This window comes from Podarcis erhardii (assembly GCF_964252035.2).
Source record: "Podarcis erhardii genome assembly, chromosome: 7".
Taxonomy (NCBI): domain Eukaryota; kingdom Metazoa; phylum Chordata; class Lepidosauria; order Squamata; family Lacertidae; genus Podarcis; species Podarcis erhardii.
Window position 1 is genome coordinate 6,552,118 of NC_138511.1, and position 17,666 is coordinate 6,569,783.

At 47.0% G+C, this 17,666-nt stretch overlaps 2 protein-coding genes across 2 annotated transcripts; one reads left to right on the forward strand and one right to left on the reverse strand.

Annotated features, from left to right (window-relative positions):
* Window positions 1-201: 201 nt before the first annotated feature.
* SNRPG (small nuclear ribonucleoprotein polypeptide G) lies at window positions 202-3,309 on the forward strand. The gene is made up of 4 exons (XM_081868589.1): window positions 202-335; window positions 678-700; window positions 1,291-1,415; window positions 3,151-3,309. The coding sequence occupies exons 1-4, from the start codon at window positions 304-306 to the stop codon at window positions 3,199-3,201; spliced, it is 231 nt and encodes a 76-aa protein (XP_081724715.1). The 5' UTR covers window positions 202-303; the 3' UTR covers window positions 3,202-3,309.
* PCYOX1 (prenylcysteine oxidase 1) lies at window positions 3,267-17,260 on the reverse strand. Its single transcript, XM_081868483.1, has 6 exons — window positions 17,119-17,260; window positions 13,736-13,942; window positions 10,793-10,967; window positions 8,318-8,529; window positions 5,432-5,587; window positions 3,267-5,117 (listed from the first exon to the last, which is right to left on the reverse strand). The coding sequence occupies exons 1-6, from the start codon at window positions 17,219-17,221 to the stop codon at window positions 4,468-4,470; spliced, it is 1,503 nt and encodes a 500-aa protein (XP_081724609.1). The 5' UTR covers window positions 17,222-17,260; the 3' UTR covers window positions 3,267-4,467.
* Between the last annotated feature and the right edge of the window lie 406 nt (window positions 17,261-17,666).

The window sequence follows — 17,666 nt, forward strand, 5'->3', positions numbered from 1 at the left end:
CTTTACACGTGGTGGAAACGAGTCGATAAGACCCACCCGCAAAGGGAACAGCTCGGCCGCTGATTGGTTGGCGGCGGAAAACCGAGGGCAGACCGCGGCCTTCTACTCTGCGCTGATTGGTTGCGAGGACGAGGTAGTCCACGCCCTGCAGGCGTCCCTTGCGTTAAGCTAGTCGTCCGCGCCGGCGCAACAGGCACCTCCTGATTGGGGAAGAGCGGAAGCGGCGCCTTGACGTCATACGCCGGAACGGTGCTAAGGCGGGAGGAAGACGCTCGTCGCCGGAGCTGCCTGTGAGGAGACACGATGAGCAAAGCACACCCGCCGGAGCTGAAGAAGTGAGCGCGGGAGCCCGGCAGGGGCGGCGGGGGCTGGGGAGCCCGATGGGAAGGAGGCGAGAACAAGCGGGGGACGGCCGTCGTTAGCGAGCGCGCGCTTGGGCCTCCTCGCTCCCATCATGCGCCGCGCGCGTGTGTGTCATAGAGCTACGAAAAAGTAGAGCAGCACATGGCTCGGGACCGTCGTCGTTTTCCTCCTTAGGGCGAATTGATCATAGAGCTAGGGAGGCCGTATATCTATTTCTATTTTTCTTTCTAAAGACATATAACTCACCCTTTCCATGTGTTGAGATGAATTTGACTGCAGTGATGCTTAATTATTCACTCTTATTTAATTTTCAGATTTATGGACAAGAAGCTGTCATGTAAGTTGAATGGCTTTTTTTTTTTGTTTGTTTGCTCCATTTTGGGAGGAAAAATTTACTGGGACGTACTTTGTCTCTTGTCGTCTTAACTTGTGCTGAATGGCAACCTGCACTCACTTCCCCTATTCTTTGTTTCTGTGGCAGTACAGTCATACCTTGGGTTACGAACGCTGCGGGTTGCACATTTTTGGGTTACGGACCGCGCCAAACCCAGAAGTACTGGAATGGGTTACTTCCAAGTTTCGGCGCATGCGGAGAAGCGCCAAATCGCATCACGCGTGAGTTGCAAACGTGCTTCCTTGCACGGATCACGTTCATAACCTGAGGTATGACTGTATCCCATATATCTAGTCAGGAAAGTAGCCTAGATTCCCTGTGTACAGCCAGCTGCCAAACAAACGTATGAAAGTGAGTAGTACATCTTTCCCCTGGATTAAACTGGGTTCCACAATTGTGAGCAAGAAAGGCTAAAGACAGATTACCTACACATCTGTCCATCTTAATTCCATAAATGTTGTCTTGGACATAGCAAACGTAGAATCAAGATAAAGTACCAAGAGGAAGTAAACTAACCTGACTGTTCCTTACAGTGAAATTAAATGGTGGCCGGCATGTCCAAGGAATCTTAAGAGGATTTGATCCATTTATGAATCTTGTAATAGATGAGTGTGTGGAAATGGCACCAGGAGGACAACAGAACAACATAGGGATGGTGGTAAGTAGAAATTAATTAACCTTTTAAAAGTACAGTGGTACCTCGGGTTAAGTACTTAATTCGTTCTGGAGGTCCGTACTTAACCTGAAACTGTTCTTAACCTGAAGCACCACTTTAGCTAATGGGGCCTCTTGCTGCTGCCACACCACCGGAGCACAATTTCTGTTCTCATCCTGAAGCAAAGTTCTTAACCTGAAGCACTATTTCTGGGTCAGCAGAGTCTGTAACCTGAAGCGTATGTAACCCGAGGTACCACTGTACTTGAAACCGAAAAAGGCAGCTAAGCTAATGTCATCCATTGCACTTGAGAATTTATGAAAAGCATTTTCTAGAAAAATATATTTGAGTTAGATTTTTTAAAAAAAATATATATGCAGGAGTTCATCTATGTGGTTTTGCCTGGTACTGTATCAAACTATAATCCAAAATCCTGCAGTACTTTTTTATTGTGTTATACTGATTTTCAAAGCTTACAAAAGCTACTATAATAAAAAGAACAAGAATTAAACTAAAGAGGTAGACAAAATAAACCTGATAATTCCCCCACCCCACCCACTTTCACAGAACACTTCTGAAGAATGCCAGGATACTGCTCCCAAGGCATGTTTGCACTGAAGGGAGGCAATATCCATATTCTTTTGTAAATGTCACTTGTTCACAATAGAGTATACCAAAGCTCTACTCATACTTGGCAAAAAGTGGTACAGTGGCTTTGGAACTCATACATCAAAGTAAGAATTTTAGGATCTGTTTGAAAGGCTTCTTCTAGATGACTATTCAAACTGCATTTCTTCATGAAAATATCTTTTTAGCCCCAAGGATTTTACACCACTTTTGAATCTTTGGCAACATCCTTTTCTTAAAATGAGGTCACCTAGAGCAGTAAGTGTGTGTACTTAAGAGTTATGAGGAAAATAAAGAGACCAACCTAAAATAATATTAGAGGCAGTAATCCTGAATACAAGTTACTGGAAACCACAGAAGAGGAGTGGGCTCTTGTGCTCAAGTGAGAACAGGATGCTGGACCAGACGCCTATTGGCCTGATCCAGCAGGCTCTTCTTACATTCTTAAGTGTAGCTGTGGATCTTTTTTAACCCTTGCAGAAGGCTCTTCTCTGACTTCTCCATAACCCCTTGGTTTCTTGTCCCATGTTCCTGGGACAGCTGGTACCTTGAGATTGGCCAAGGTGTATGGTTTGTGTCTAGACTCCTTCAGAACTGCCTCTTTCCACATGAACTTGTCAAATCTTAGATGCGCCCTTTTCTGCTTTCTCTCCTCCCATTAGTTAACTGGGTAGGAACACGTGAGATAAACTTTGGTGGTTGCGCTGCAGTTTCAGATCTTTCTCCCTAAGGAAGCTCATCTGGCACAGAGTTTGTCCTTTCAGTACCAGGTGATGACTTGCCTTTAATTTTTGGTATTTTAAGTTAGAAGATTAAAGTGCTTTGGGTGATGTTCACTGTTAGTCATAATCATAAATAGACTAATTATAATGAATTGAGTTGTCAGTGGGTTAACTCCCGAGTATGATTATTATTTGTTATTGCCCTTTAAAAGGCTTTGAGCAAATAATGTAGGAATAATAACAAAGCTTAAGCACTGAAGTGTAGCGACTTTCTGCAGCTGTCTTTCGTGATGTGGGAAACAGGTCCCTTTTGTGAGTCTGTAATATTCTTCCTTAAGCCACTTGGCAGTATTTGGTTGGTGTTTAACTTTCAGTGTTTTTATTTCTAGGTAATACGTGGAAACAGCATCATTATGCTAGAAGCTTTGGAACGAGTATAAACAAACCAGTGGGACAAGCTACAATGTGGACATTTGTTTTTGTATTGTAGATTTTACAGGCATGACACACTCTTTGTGATTTTTTTTTAATAAATTGTTAAAACTGGATCAACTTACTCTACCGTTTTGAAAGTAAATTCAGGGTGGTTTGAAGTCTACATGGTTGACTTCTCAATGCATTAACAGGTTAAAACTGAGGGCTTCTTCTGTTTTCTTCCATGTAATACTTTCATCTGATAAACAGAACGAATTGTTGTAGTATGTAGCAGTAAACTAAACTTTTGGCAGTAAGGCTCATCAGTTAAGGCACCTTCCCTTTTGAAGAGACTGTACTAGAGCACATTGGGATAACGAAGGTGAACCCATTACATACTTCCTTTTGCTGAGAGACTAAAAGAAATTGCCAGATTTCATTCAGAATTTCTGAATACTAGCAAAAGGTCAGTGCACATAATTTTACAGAATGGTATTCAGTGCTAGCTTTGTGCTCTTTTACCAGGCATGTTGCGACATTATTGTGCCTGATGTGCAAATAGTGGGCAGCATAAGCAGTCTGAAATACATAGAATCAGATAAACTGCATCTATGCCGTAGGTGCATTTAAGATAATTTCCTACTACGTACTTTTAGTGGATTTAGACTGCTTAAAGCAGTCTTGTGCCTCATGGCAAAAGGCTGTCAACCGGATCAACTGTAAGTAGCCTCCCTTAGTATGCAACTAAATACACACAATCCCCTCTCTTGGGCTACATTTGTATTTTATATCAGACGCAGCTAAACATCAGAAATCTTACTTTGTCTAGCAATAATATGGCTTGAGTTATCCATTATCACAGTGTATAAGATTGTGACTTCTGAAAGGGAGATACATAATTGGACAGTATGACAATACACAATTCGTGGGCATCAGTATACTGATGGGAAAATCGTAACAATTTCATTTAATGTTACCCCTCTTTTTCTTTCAGCTACTTGCTGTCAGTTGCTAATCCACCCCAGCCCAGCACCTGGTGGCTCTTGCATGTTGCTAACAAAGTAAAATCCTGAATTAAGCTGCATGGCTCAAAGACAGCTATTCTTTCACTCCACTGTGCCTCGTTGCTATCATTTCCTGTAAATATAGTAAAAGAGTTTTCAGTAGGAGATGCACCACATGGTCTGATACAGCTTGCTAAATCCTCAGATCCACACTCTTTTCCTCTTCCCCCACCCCACCAAATACAGTATACCAACCTAGATTTCCTCCCCAGCCGTGTGTATTCTAACTCAGAGTTCTGTTTTGAGTCTCTCGTGCAAATCTTCTTGATCAATCATGTCTGCCTTATCATACCAGCGATGGTAGGCTAAAAGGGCAGCATTCTTGGCTGCGATCGCACTCATTTCCATGGCACTTGCAGCCCATTCGATGCTGTTGAGGTAGTACATTCTGTCATGGAGAATGATGGGGGGGCATTTCTCTGGGGGGCTGTAGTGTGGGTAGGCAAGCCACGTCTTCACTGCAACAGAATCGTAAGACGAGAAAAGCAAATTCAGTTGCTCCTTGGTGAGAGGCTTGGGTGAGAACACTTTCCAAACAGCAGGGCTCAGAAGCGGCTTAGTTTTATCTTCAACTGGAGAGACAATGCCAATACAATTGATAAACAACTTTGGGTGCTCCATTGTGAAAATGGCAGTTAAAGAGAACTTTGAAGGATCCTGGTAGCCAAAGTAGGAAGTGTTAATGCGCCCATGGACAAATGTTGCCACAGTCTGATGGTAGGGCTGGGAGAACTCGGGAATGGGTGGCTTGAAGTTGCGGAAAGTTATGTTGGCAATTTTACGCTGCAATGGGGTGGCAATCAGAATGATGTCGTACAGCTCTGACATCAATCCTGACGTAGAATTGTAGGTGACTTCATACAGCTTCGCAGTATCTCCTGGGAGACAAAGAAAGTACTTTTTAAAAAGCAACACTTTCTTTATTTAAAACATAATCAAGAGTAATCCACCTGATGTAGCACTAGGCCAGTTTTCCAACAGATTTCAGGTGGCTTTGAAGAGGAAAAAAGTTGTAGTTGAAACTACAAGTAGTCTGTCTGGCTTTTATTATCAACATCTATGCCCCTTCCTTTCATCTACCCAGCCAGTTCTGACTTCTCCTGTCCAGACCAATATATCTCAACCAGCAGATTCTAATGCAATTATTTTTTTCTACTGCACCCCAAGTGTAAGAATGTTGTAGCAAGCTCACCTAAGCGTCCCCTTTTCAGCGTTTTCTCTTCCAGAGCAATAACAGTGCCAGAAATCAGTTGTGCTTTAGAAGCATAAATAAGGCCAGTGCATACCAGTTTGTTGCCACCTTCTACTGACCAAAGTCCAGAATCGGCGCCTGCCAAAGATACGGCACCTACCAGGGAGGCAATAATAAAATTTCACACAAACTCTACAACTAACTCTACAGAACTCTACAACTAACAGTGAAGAAAAAAGCATTTGAAGATTGTATATCTAATATTAGAATATTTCTTTTTATTATTTCTTTATCACCAGAAGATTCCTGGGGGGAGGGTGTACAAAAGTGTGAATAAAACTTTACACAATGTATATTGTGTAAAAAACAAAATAAGGAGCAGGGGCAACCTGTCCTGTTTTGCCACCTGAGGCAACATGGGAAGGTGCCACCACCACCAAAGCCTCGCTCGCTGAAGTTGCACAGGGGCTTTCAGTGAAGTCTCGTCACAAGCCGCTGCTGCTGCTCCTTGCTTCCCTGGCAGGGGCGGGCAGGATACCTTCAGGGGTTTTGCTGCCCAAGGGATTCTGCCACCCAAGGCGGCTGCCTCAGCCCACCTCACGGGCACGCAGGCCCTGTATAGATGTCCTTGAGGAAAACACAATGTAGCAGGCCCAATCAGAGAGTGTAACTCACAGAGCAGCCTTCCTGGGTCTCATGCCCTCTGGATGACAATCTCCATCATCCCTGACCATGGTCCAGGCTGTCTGGGGTGGATGGGAGTTGCAGTCCAGCAACACCTGGAAGGCACCAGGCTTGTGAAGGCCAGCTTAGAGAATGTCAGTCATATCCCAGGAGAGCAGAAGAAAGAGGATTGTAGAAAGGTGTTTGTATTTACCTAAAACCAGAATGACTAACAAGGCCTTGTGTCTTATCAGGCCTCTGATCCTACTCACAGGACTCCTGCTGAATTCTCTGTCATTCGTGCTTTTGACACCAAGACGCCACAGCAGGCAGGCTGGCTCCAACCAAAACCTCTGCTCACATAGCCAGCCCCCTGTTGCCATGCAAATCACCTCATGTACTTTGGACATGTTTGCAGCAGGTCTGTTCTTGACTCGGATAGTGAGACAGACACATGCCGTATTTTTCTGTGTATAACACGCCCCTGTGTATAACATGATCCCTATTTTTTGGGACTCCAAATAAAGAAATCTCCCATATGCACTATCCGTGTATAAGATGACCCCCTATTTTAAACTTGAAAAAATAGGGGGGAAATATAGTTTTATACACAGAAAAATACGGTACTAGAAAGTGAATTTTGTCCGTGAGATCATCATTCAAATACCCCTTCATGCAGATTATATCAGGCAGCAAAATGCCTTTCATTTGGTTGTGGCCATCAGGAAGAAGAATTTGGGTATTTTTTATTAAAAATTACAGAAGTGTCCCCGTGAGAATTTGCCCCTTCAGCATCTTTCAATGAAATTTCTAAAAGCTGTGCTTTACAGACATACTGAGTTATTGTAATCTATCCCTGAATATAAGAAGAGCCTGCTGGATCAGGCCACAAGCCCATCTAGTCCAGCATCTTCTACTCAAAGTGGCCCACCACAAGCAGGACCGAGTGCAAGAGCCCTTTCCCCTCCTAGGGCCTCTAGCAGGAGCCATTGGTAACCCTCTCCTCCAGGTAAAGGTAAAGGGACGCCTGACCATTAGGTCCAGTCGCGGACGACTCTGGGGTTGCAGCGCTCATCTCACTTCACTGGCCGAGGGAGCCGGCATACAGCTGTGGCCAGCATGACTAAGCCGCTTCTGGCGAACCAGAGCAGCACACGGAAACACCGTTTACCTTCCTGCCAGAGCGGTACCTATTTATCTACTTGCACTTTGACGTGCTTTCAAACTGCTAGGTTGGCAGGAGCAGGGACCGAATAACGGGAGCTCACCCCGTCACAGGGATTCGAACCGCTGACCTTCTGATCGGCAAGCCCTAGGCTCTGTGGTTTAACCCACAGCGCCACCCGCATCCCATTCTCCTCCAGGAATTTGTCTAATTCTCTTTTAAAGCCATCCAAGCTATCCCTGTGGGAGCGGGTTCCACAGTTTAACCATGCACTGCATGAGGAAGTCCTTTCAGGACAGATAAAAGAACATTGAGCTTCATTGGGTGTCCACAAGTTCTAGTATCATCATCATCATCATCATCATCATCAAAATTTATTTATACCCCGCCCTTCCCAGTTCAGAAAACCAGGCTCAGGGCAGCTAACAACAAATTTAAAACACTTAATTGATGCTACAAAAAACTGGTATGGTATAAAACATGAATATGGTATAAAACATGAATAACAATAAAATAAAAAATCAATTTGTGGAGAAAGCCATCCAATAAACATTAGATGATCACCAGGGCTAGCTGGCTAAATCAGTCCTATTTGGGCCAGTGAGGAGACCAGGGGAGAATTAGCTGTGGGATCCCAGAGCAGGTAATCTTCATAAAAAGGGGAGGGGAGGGAAGGAAGGGGAATAAAAGATCAGGCTAAGTTCAAATTGAAAGCCAGGCAGAATAGTTCTGTCTTACAGGCCCTGTGGAAGGAAGAGGGAGAAAAACTTTTCTCAATCCACTTTCTCTGTGCCCTGCATAATCTTGTAACCTAAAAAGTCCCAAACGCTGGAACCAGGAGTCACTCCATCCCCTTGATCATTTTGGTTGGCCTTTTCTCAACACCTCTTCCAAGTCTACAACATCCTTTTTGGGGTGAGGTGACCAGAATTGCAAATGCAGACACACCATATGGATTTGTATAACAGCATTATGAAAATCAGCAGGTTTTATTTTCAATTCCTTGAACCTTCAAGATATGGCAAGGTACAAATCTGCAAACAAGCACTGCCACTTACCCACAAAGCTATTGATGTTGGCACCTTGGCCATAGTTGACTCTCATAACTGGAGTCACCATCTCATTGATGAACTTCTGAGAGAAGCTGGTCTTCTGCAAGGCCTGATCAATGGTAACATTCAGCATCTGAACAAAGTCAGCCCCTCCGAGGGCATGAAGTAAACCCTCGGTGCTACTGAAGGCATAGTCGTAAACCTGATACCGATAGATCCTTTGTGTAAAAGGGGGGAAAGAATTAAGATATGTGAAAGCAAAGACTGTGCAGGAGGAAGACAAAGTTAGTGACTAGTATTGTTTTTGATAAGACTTTACTTACCGTATTTCTCGCCCCATAGGACGCAGTTTTTCCCCTCCAAAAATGAAGGGAAAATGTGTGTGCATCCTATGGGGCGAATGCAGGCTTTCGCTGAAGCCTGGAGAGCGAGAGGCATCAGTGCGCACCAACCCCTCTCGCTCTCCAGGCTTCAGGGAGCTATCCGCAAGCCTTGCAAGCCTGGTGGGAGTTCCCGCAGGCTCACAAGGCTTGCGGGCAGCAGCCTGCAGCCCCGGCGAGTGTCCGCAAGCCCTGCACGCCCGTGCGAGGCTTGGGGCTGCAGCCTGAAGCATGTGGAGCCCTCCGAAGGGTGCCCCGTGCTTCTGGCAGGTGTGCGCAAGGCTTGGGGCGGCAGCCGCGGCTGGGGGGGGAATAATTTTTTTTTATTCATTTCCCCCCCCCCAAAAAACGCAAGCTCCGGGGACAGCAGGGAGGCGCAGCGCGTCTTCCCGCTGTCCCCGGACCTGGTCTGCAGGTGGGCGGCAGGGAGAAGAGCGCTTCTCCCCGCTGCCGGCCCCACAAGCGCCTGGGGGGAAATAAATTTTTTTCCCTTTATTTCCCCCCCAAAAAACTTGGTGCGTCCTATGGCCCTGTGCGTCCTATGGGGCGAAAAATACGGTATATTGGGTGGTGCCCTTTCAGAAGCTTTGTGTTGTTCTCAAACAGAAAAAAAATTGACGTTCATGATTGCTTTGCTGAGTGCCACCAGTATGCACAACCTCTTAAGAATACTGACCCTAATTTAATTGCAACTTATTCCAATGCACAGGACTGATAGCTAAGAAGCCTGCACCCCAGATTGCTTTGCTAGTGCTTCCAGGTATTTATTTAGGAATCTGTGTGCAGTGTTGATAGGACAGGTTTTTTTTTCTTTCTCCCACTTTGTACCTGATTGTAAATAGCAAATAAAAAAGGGGCCCTAATAATGCTGATGCACACTGGCTTAATGAGACAAAAAATACTGGCAGTGAATCGAGGCTTAAGGGAGAGCATATTTTAACAGGCCTGGAGTAAAGCAATTGATTCCTTAAGTATATAATTTCTTCTTTGTAGGCGTCTTCCATTTGGGGGCCCCAGGTAAAAACAGACTTCACTGTGCATCTGATCATGTATCTAACTGCCTTGCTGGATACTCAGGTGGTTATAGTCATTTTGCAGGCTTGTTCTTCTGCTTTCTCCTGAAGCTTTGAAATGGCTGTCAGAAACAGGTATCAGAGAGCGGCTGGGGAAACCAGCTTGACAAGTCCATAGTCTAGAGTGCATTGGGCAGGCAGTATCCTTTACATTTGTGTAATCAATAAATCCTCTTGATCACAGGATAAACCTATGAGATAACATTCCTAGCTTGGCTAGCTAACAGGGTCACTGAGAATTTGGCAGGAGTCAACAACCTTTTTCAGCCACTGGCCGGTCCACGGTCCCTCAGACCTTATTGGGGGGACGACTATATTTTTTGGTAAGAAATATACGAATTCCTATGCCCCACAGATAACCCAGAGATGTATTTTAAATAAAAGGACACATTCTACTCATGTAAAAGCACCCTGATTTCCGGACTGTCTGTGGGCTGGATTGAGAAGATGATTGGGCTCCATCCGGCTCCTGGGCCTTAGGTTGCCTACCCCATTGGTACTCTTAATTATTATTATTTTTCAGTAAAAGGTGGGCGACATCTAACTTCCTAGCCAGAATGAGTAAACCATTCCAATTTGGAGTTAAGGCAGCCTTTGCCAGTCTGGCGCCTTCCAGGTGTTTCAAAAGTACAGTGGTGCCCTGCAAGACGAATGCCTCGCAAGACGGAAAACCCGCTAGACGAAAGGGTTTTCCGTTTTGGAGGTGCTTCACAAAACAAATTTCCTATGGGCTTGCTTCGCAAGACGAAAATGTCTTGCGAGTTCCTGCGGGTTTTTCCCCCTTGTTTCCCCCTTTTTCTAAGCCGCTAAAAGCTGCTAATAGCGCTAATCCGTCAATGGGCTTGCTTTGCAAGACGAAAAAAACCGCTAGACGAAGAGACTCGCGGAACGGATTCTTTTCGTCTTGCGAGGAACCACTGTACTGGCAAGGGCTGGAGCTCCACAGGTGTCAGAGAAAGATGCAGTGGCTATAGGTGCCTTGCCAGGGTGGGTGGGGAGGGGGCCTGCATTGAGGCAGGCAGACTTACCTCATAAATTTGTCTAGCACATCCTCTACCCACATGTACATCCGCACAGGATTCAGTCCGTAATGCCAGAGGAGCTTAAGAAAATTCCAAATGTACCAGCTGCTCTCCTCAAAGACAAATTCATCTCCATTGTAGATGCCCAAAAGGCCACCTTGACCTTGATGGACATTAAGACCTGCAGGTTTGAAAGCACAGCTTGTGAACTGGGAGAAAGTCTGAGTTGACATTGGGGCAGCAGGGTGAGAACTCTGCATCTGTTTGAGATTTGGTGGGTGATGGATGGGTGCACACAGGCCTCTCTATCAGACACAGGATTTGGTGGGAACCCGTATTTTAAAATCTGAACTCCAGTAAATCTGCTGTTCTGGCACCCGGATGACGCTGTGGGTTAAACCACAGAGCCTAGGACTTGCCAATCAGAAGGTCGGTGGTTCCCTGCGACGGGATGAGCTCCCATTGCTCGGTCCCTGCTCCTGCCAACCTAGCAGTTCGAAAGCACATCAAAGTGCAAGTACAGTGGTGCCCCGAAAGACGAATGCCTCGCAAGACGAAAAACTCGCTAGATGAAAGGGTTTTCCGTTTTTCGAGGCGCTTCGCAAGACGAATTTCCCTATGGGCTTGCTTCGCAAGACGAAAACATCTTGCGAGTCTTGCGATTTTTTTCCCTTTCCCCCCTTTTTCTAAGCCACTAAGCTGCTAATAGCCGCGTAGCCGCTAAGCCTTTAATAGCCACTAATCCGCTAATAGCGCTAATCCGCTAAGCCGCTAATAGGGGTGCTTCGCAAGACGAAAAAACCGCAAGACGAAGAGACTCGCGGAACGAATTAATTTCGTCTTGCGAGGCACCACTGTAGATAAATAGGTACCGTTCCAGCGGGAAGGTAAATGTCGTTTCCGTGCGCTGCTCTGGTTCGCCAGAAGTGGCTTAATCCTGCTGGCCACATGACCCGGAAGCTGTTTGCGGACAAACGCCGGCTCCCTCGGCCAATAAAGTGAGATGAGCGCCGCAACCCCAGAGTCGGCCACGACTGGACCTAATGGTCAGGGGTCCCTTTACCTTTACCTAAGTCTGCTGTTCACTTGTGTCTTTTTCGGAAATCTTGAGACAATGGGGAATGTTCATTTCCTTTCTGCCATGTGACTACAGTCGTACCTTGGAAGTCGAACGGAATCTGTTCCAGAAGTCTGTTTGATTTCCAAAACGTTCATAAACCAAAGCACGGCTACCGATTGGCTGCAGGAGCTTCCTGCAGCCAATTGGAAGCTGCGGAAGCCACGTTGGACGTTCGGTTTCCAAAGAATGTTTGCAAACCGGAACACTCACTTCCAGGTTTGTGGCACTCAGGAGCCAAAACATCCAAGCACCAAGGCATTTGGGATCCAAGGTACGACTGCATTGCGGAACTTGTCACACTTTATGTAGATCTGATTCAGATCTCATAAAACCAGTGTTTTAAAACAACAGCACTTGTTGCTGGTTTATTTCCGAGCCTAAATCAAGGTGCTCACATGGGTGTTTAAAGCCCTAAACTACTCACTAAAAAACCCCAGGTACATGAAAGATTGCCTCCTTCCCTACAGACACACTTGGGTGCTAAGAATGGCATAGGGAGATGCAGTCCAGGAAGGGGCCTTTTCTGTGGAGGAGGGAAGCTTCTGGCAAGTGTGGAAGACACACCTCTTTACCTTGGCTTTTGACACCTGAGATGTACCCATCTTATTCTTGTGACTGTGGCTTACAGCTTACATTTTGAGAGGAAGTAAATACCAGCAATACCCAGACTTGTCACACAAACAAACACAGGCCCGTCTTACCCACTGAGGCTAGTGGCGCGGGGCACCAGAGCGCCAAGTTCTGGATGGCTCTAGGCGAGAGTCTGGGGAACACCAAATGAGTGCGCTGAGTGAGCGAGGGTGCATGCGCCACTCCCACCGAGCGTCGGCTCTGCTTTTTCCCTTTTAGCCTGCAGGTACCAAATTCTGCGGGGCGCCAGAGGGCTAAAAGGGAAAAAACCGAGCCGATGCTTGGCGGGAGCGGTGCATGCACCCTCACTTGCTCGGCGCAGGCCAGCTTGCTCGGTGTGCTGCCTGCTGTGGCCACCGCAGCACAAAGCGTCCAGCTGAGCCAGGAGCCACCGCGTTCAGCCTCCGCCTCTTCCCCGCCGGAGGAGCCACCTTCCAGCCGCTGCCCGCCTCCTCCAGCCCTAAAAAAAGGTCAACTCTGGGAAGGGATCTTTGCACCACGGCACCGGATATGCTTAAGACGGCCCTGCACAAACACCCCCAGAAAGAAAATGCCCCTCCCATTTCCTCCAAATTAATTATAGCTACCTTCCCAGACATTGGGCCCTCCAGATGTTTTAGACTGTAACTGGCTGGAGTGGATAGGAATTGGGAGGTGGGTAAAATCTGGTGGGCAGAGACAGCGGCGTAGCGTGGGTTGTCAGCACCCGGGGCAAGGCAAGTAATTTGCGCCCCTAACCCCTAACCTGCCCCCGCTGCCAGCTTCTTCTTGCTGCTGCCTGGGCTGGTCGGGTGTGGTTCTCTCCCGCGCTCTGGGCGGCCGCTGCACTGTCCCTCTCCCAGATAGTCCCTCCCTCGCTCTCTCTCCGCTCCGCACCGCAACGCACGCCTGGCACCCTCCCCCTCCACAGTGGGCGGCGACCCGGCAGCTCGGACCGGATTCGCACAGCCAGCACTGCAGTGAGAGTGAGTGAGTGAGCCAGGTAGGGGCAGAGAGCTGCGAGTGTGAGCGCGCCCCCCCCAAATGTTGCGCCCGGTGCGGCTGGCCCCCCCTGCACCCCCCACGCTACGCCACTGGGCAGAGAAGGCTGCACTGTAGCCTTTTCACTGGCGTGAAATGGAACCAAAACAGTTTCCACTGGCATAAGAACAAAGGAGCAGGGATGAAACCTGCTCCTAGGGAAAATAAGGTGTCCATACCTAGCTCTTTCACAAAATGTTTCATGTGCAGGTTAAGGGGGTGGATGACAGATCCTCCCGCTTCGTAGTATTTCCCTTCCAAATTGATAGTAGCCGCACGGCCTCCGACTTCTCCTCTTTCAAAGATATCAATCTGGATGTCTTTACCAAACTTCTGGCGCAGGAAATAGGCTGCAGATGTGCCCCCGACACCAGCTCCAATCACACCTGGAATTAAGTTAATTTTCCTGTATTTAATTCCTTTCAACAGAACTCAGAATAAGGTAACCTGCATAAGATTCCCTCGGAAGGCGGTGGACTCTCTTTCATGGGAGCTTTTTATGCATAGGTTGGAGGGCCATCTGTCATGGATGCCTCAGTCGAGATTCCTGCATTGCACTGGGTTGGACTAGATGACCCTCGGGGGTCCCTTCCTCCTCTACAATTCTGGAATTCTGTAAGAACATCAGAAGAGCCTGCTGGATCAGGCCCAAGGGATGTGTTTATGGAAGCAAGGGCACAGTGGCCTGAGAGAGTTTTAGAACCACTTAAATAAAATAAACTGTAATGAGCAATGGAAGTTCAGGCAGAGGCTTAATACAGTGGTACCTTGGTTTGCAAACAGTCTGGTTTGCATACGTTTTGGATTACAAACACGTCAAACCCGGAAGTGTGTGTCCCAGTTTGCGAACTTTTTTTGATTACAACCCCTTTCTTTTCTTTTTGTGGATTACAAACAAGTTTTTTTTGAGCGCCCCATTGGCGAAAGCGCTTCTTAGGTTACAATCTGTTTTGGTTTATGAACGGACCTCCAGAACGGATTAAAAGGTCTCTGGCAACAGTTTGTTTGTTTAAAAAACTTATTGGATATTTCAAGGAAAAAGTAGATCTAGATTAAATAGCAGGGGGAGGGGTGCAGACTGGCATTTTGATGCCAAGGGCACTGTGAAAAACTTGCATGCCATTTAAGAGCATCACCAATCTACCATAAAAGTACCGGTATGTCCCAGGAGTCCCTGAGAATAATAATAATATCAACAACAATAATTTATTTATACCCTGCCCATCTGGCTGGGTTTCCTCAGTCACTCTGGGCGGCTCCCAACAGAATATTAAAAACATGATAAAACATTAAACATTAAAAACTTCCCCACCATTCTGCCCGGACACTGAGGTCCAGCGCAGAGGGCCTTCTGGCGGTTCCCTCACTGTGAGAAACCAAGTTACAGGGGACCAGGCAGAGGGCCTTCTCGGTTGTGGCACCTGCCCTGTGGAACGCCCTCCCACCAGATGTCAAAGAGAAAAACCAGACTTTTAGAAGACATCTATTTTTTTTATATTTTTTTTATAATATTTTATTTGGATTTTTCAAACATAAATGCAAAAATAAAAAAAACAGTATGTTTAGGGAAGCTTTTAATGTTTGACGGACTATTGCATTTTAAGTTACAGATAGGTAGCCGTGTTGGTCTGCCATAGTCAAAACAAAACAAATTCCTTCCAGTAGCACCTTAAAGACCAACTAAGTCAGTTCTTGGTATGAGCTTTCGTGTGCATGCACACTTCTTCAGATACCACATTTTATTGCATTTTAAAATTTTGTTGGAAGCTGCCCAGGGTGGCTTGGGAAACCCAACCAGATGGCGGGGTATAAATATCAAATTATCATCATCATCATCATCATCATCATCATCATGGTACATAGCATTTAGAATCCTTTATTTGCACGTGCAGTTCTTTCTCCCATATAAGTTGTCCAACTGGTGTAAGCAGTTTGGTGTAAGCATTTTCTAAAGGAAAAACTGGACTAGCTTGTTTCAAAAAGGCACATGTGGGTTTCCAACTAGGGTCAGCACATGTTTCACAGGCCCATGAGTCAATGGCGCACAGAAAGTCATGTCCCAATAGGGCTGGCGGAACTTTGTGTGGCAAACCATTATTTGCTTCAAGACGATTTTTAACTTTACCGTAACTGAAATTTCATGCGAAATGCATGTCTGCACAAGCACATGTAGCAGCTCACGGTTATTGGGAATTGAGTTTCCTCAAAGGGTGAATTCCCAAGTACATGATGCCAGGCTCAGGAGGAGGGGGGGGGGCAAGAAAAACCCACTTCCCTATTTTCTGCTGGTTGCCATGGCCCAGTAAAAAGGCCTCCCCTTTTGCCCATCGTCTCCTAGAAAGGAAACTAGAATTTTAAAGGTGGCATTTTGTCTGCATTAATGAGATGCTGAAGCGATGTATGGATGTGAAAATTCACCCCACAGAGTTTTTCCTATCACAATGGGGCACAGGGCTGAGAATTTGCATCTGCTTGAAGTTCTCCGCAAGATCTGAGGATCTCAAACTCAGTTTCCAAACTTAGTTGGGTGTTCCTGAAAGCAGATGCACCTCAAAGGACGACTGTGTAGCCAGGGAGCCAGCCCCCTTTGAAATGAAATCTTTTGTCAAAATACGTGGGGAACCCCAACTTCAAAAACAAATAACTTCAATAACACCATTACTGGCCCCAACAACATCACACATACCATCTCGGGACTATTTAATTGCTCATCGTCTAACATTGTATATGCCATAAAATGCCAACAGTGTCCTTCAGCTCTCTATATTGGACAAACAGGCCAGACCTTACGCCAAAGAATAAACGGACATAAATCCGACATCAGGAACCACAAGACAGAAAAACCAGTAGGAGAACACTTCAATCTCCCAAGACATTCTATACAAGATCTCAAAGTAGCTGTTCTATTACAAAGGAATTTCAGAAATAGACTGGAAAGAGAAGCTGCTGAATTGCAACTTATTACCAAACTTAAAACTATGGAGAGACCTGGTTTGAACAAAGACATTGGATTCTTATCTCATTATACATGACAAAGCCATTTTTCACCTTCTCACCCCTTGCTTTTTCCTGTTAGACCTATTGCAGTCGTTAAGAGTCGTCAACAGGCTCATCGCAGCTATCTGCCAATCACCCATTCCCACCACCCTTCTGAGTAATACCCCTCCCCACCTTCTCACTATATAGAAGGGTCTGGAAACTTCTGTTTCAGTGTATCTGAAGAAGTGTGCATGCACACGAAAGCTCATACCTAGAACTAACTCAGTTGGTCTTTAAGGTGCTACTGGAAGGAATTTTTTTATTTTGTTTTTTTCAAAAACAAAGGCTATTGCAATCAAGATCCTAAAGGCAAGATGCAGTGCGCCTTTCCCCTCTTATGCGTGTAACGCTCTGGCAGCTGAGCGCTCTGCACATGCTCCAAGGCACCTTTGCATCACTGCACGAGTGCGCGCGTCGGTGCAATTGCAAATATGGGTGTGTTTGCGTCTTTGCCCTTCAGCAAGAAAAGTAGCGAGGCGGCCGAGGGTCCCCTTCTTCCTCCCCCCCCTCCGCCCCTCCCTACCTATCCTGGCGGGCGGGGGGCGCAGCTCCTGGTTCCCCCGCGCGACTCCCTGCCACAGGGCGGCCAGGAGCGGCAGGGCGCGGAGCAGGCGTCGGGCGGCCATGGCGTCGGCGGCTGGGCGAAGATGGAAGGAGGGAAGCGGGGAGGGACTCTCCGGGGCCCGCGCCCCGCCCCGCGGCCTCTGGGCGGAAACGGGAGGGAGGCGGCGCCCGAAGGGTAGACTGCCGCTGCGCCGGGAGGATCCCTCTGGCGAGGAGCCTCCTGAGCCGCGTTTCCTTTCTTTGGAAAGAAAGCCCGCAAGGGGTGGCTCCCTCCGGCCAAGCATCTGCTCTTGGCAGGTAGACTGTCTCTGGGCGAGGAGCTTCATCTCAGCCGGCTGCTGTCCTCGTGCTTAGAGCGCCTGCTGGGGCGCATCTGGTCCAGCCTCCCAAATACCCGCGAGGACACCTAGGGGTCCAGGTAGACTGCCTCTGGGCCCGGAGGCTCCATAAGGAGAGCCGGGATGCTGGATCGGGGCCCAGCCAGATGTTCCCAAGGGAAACCCCGCA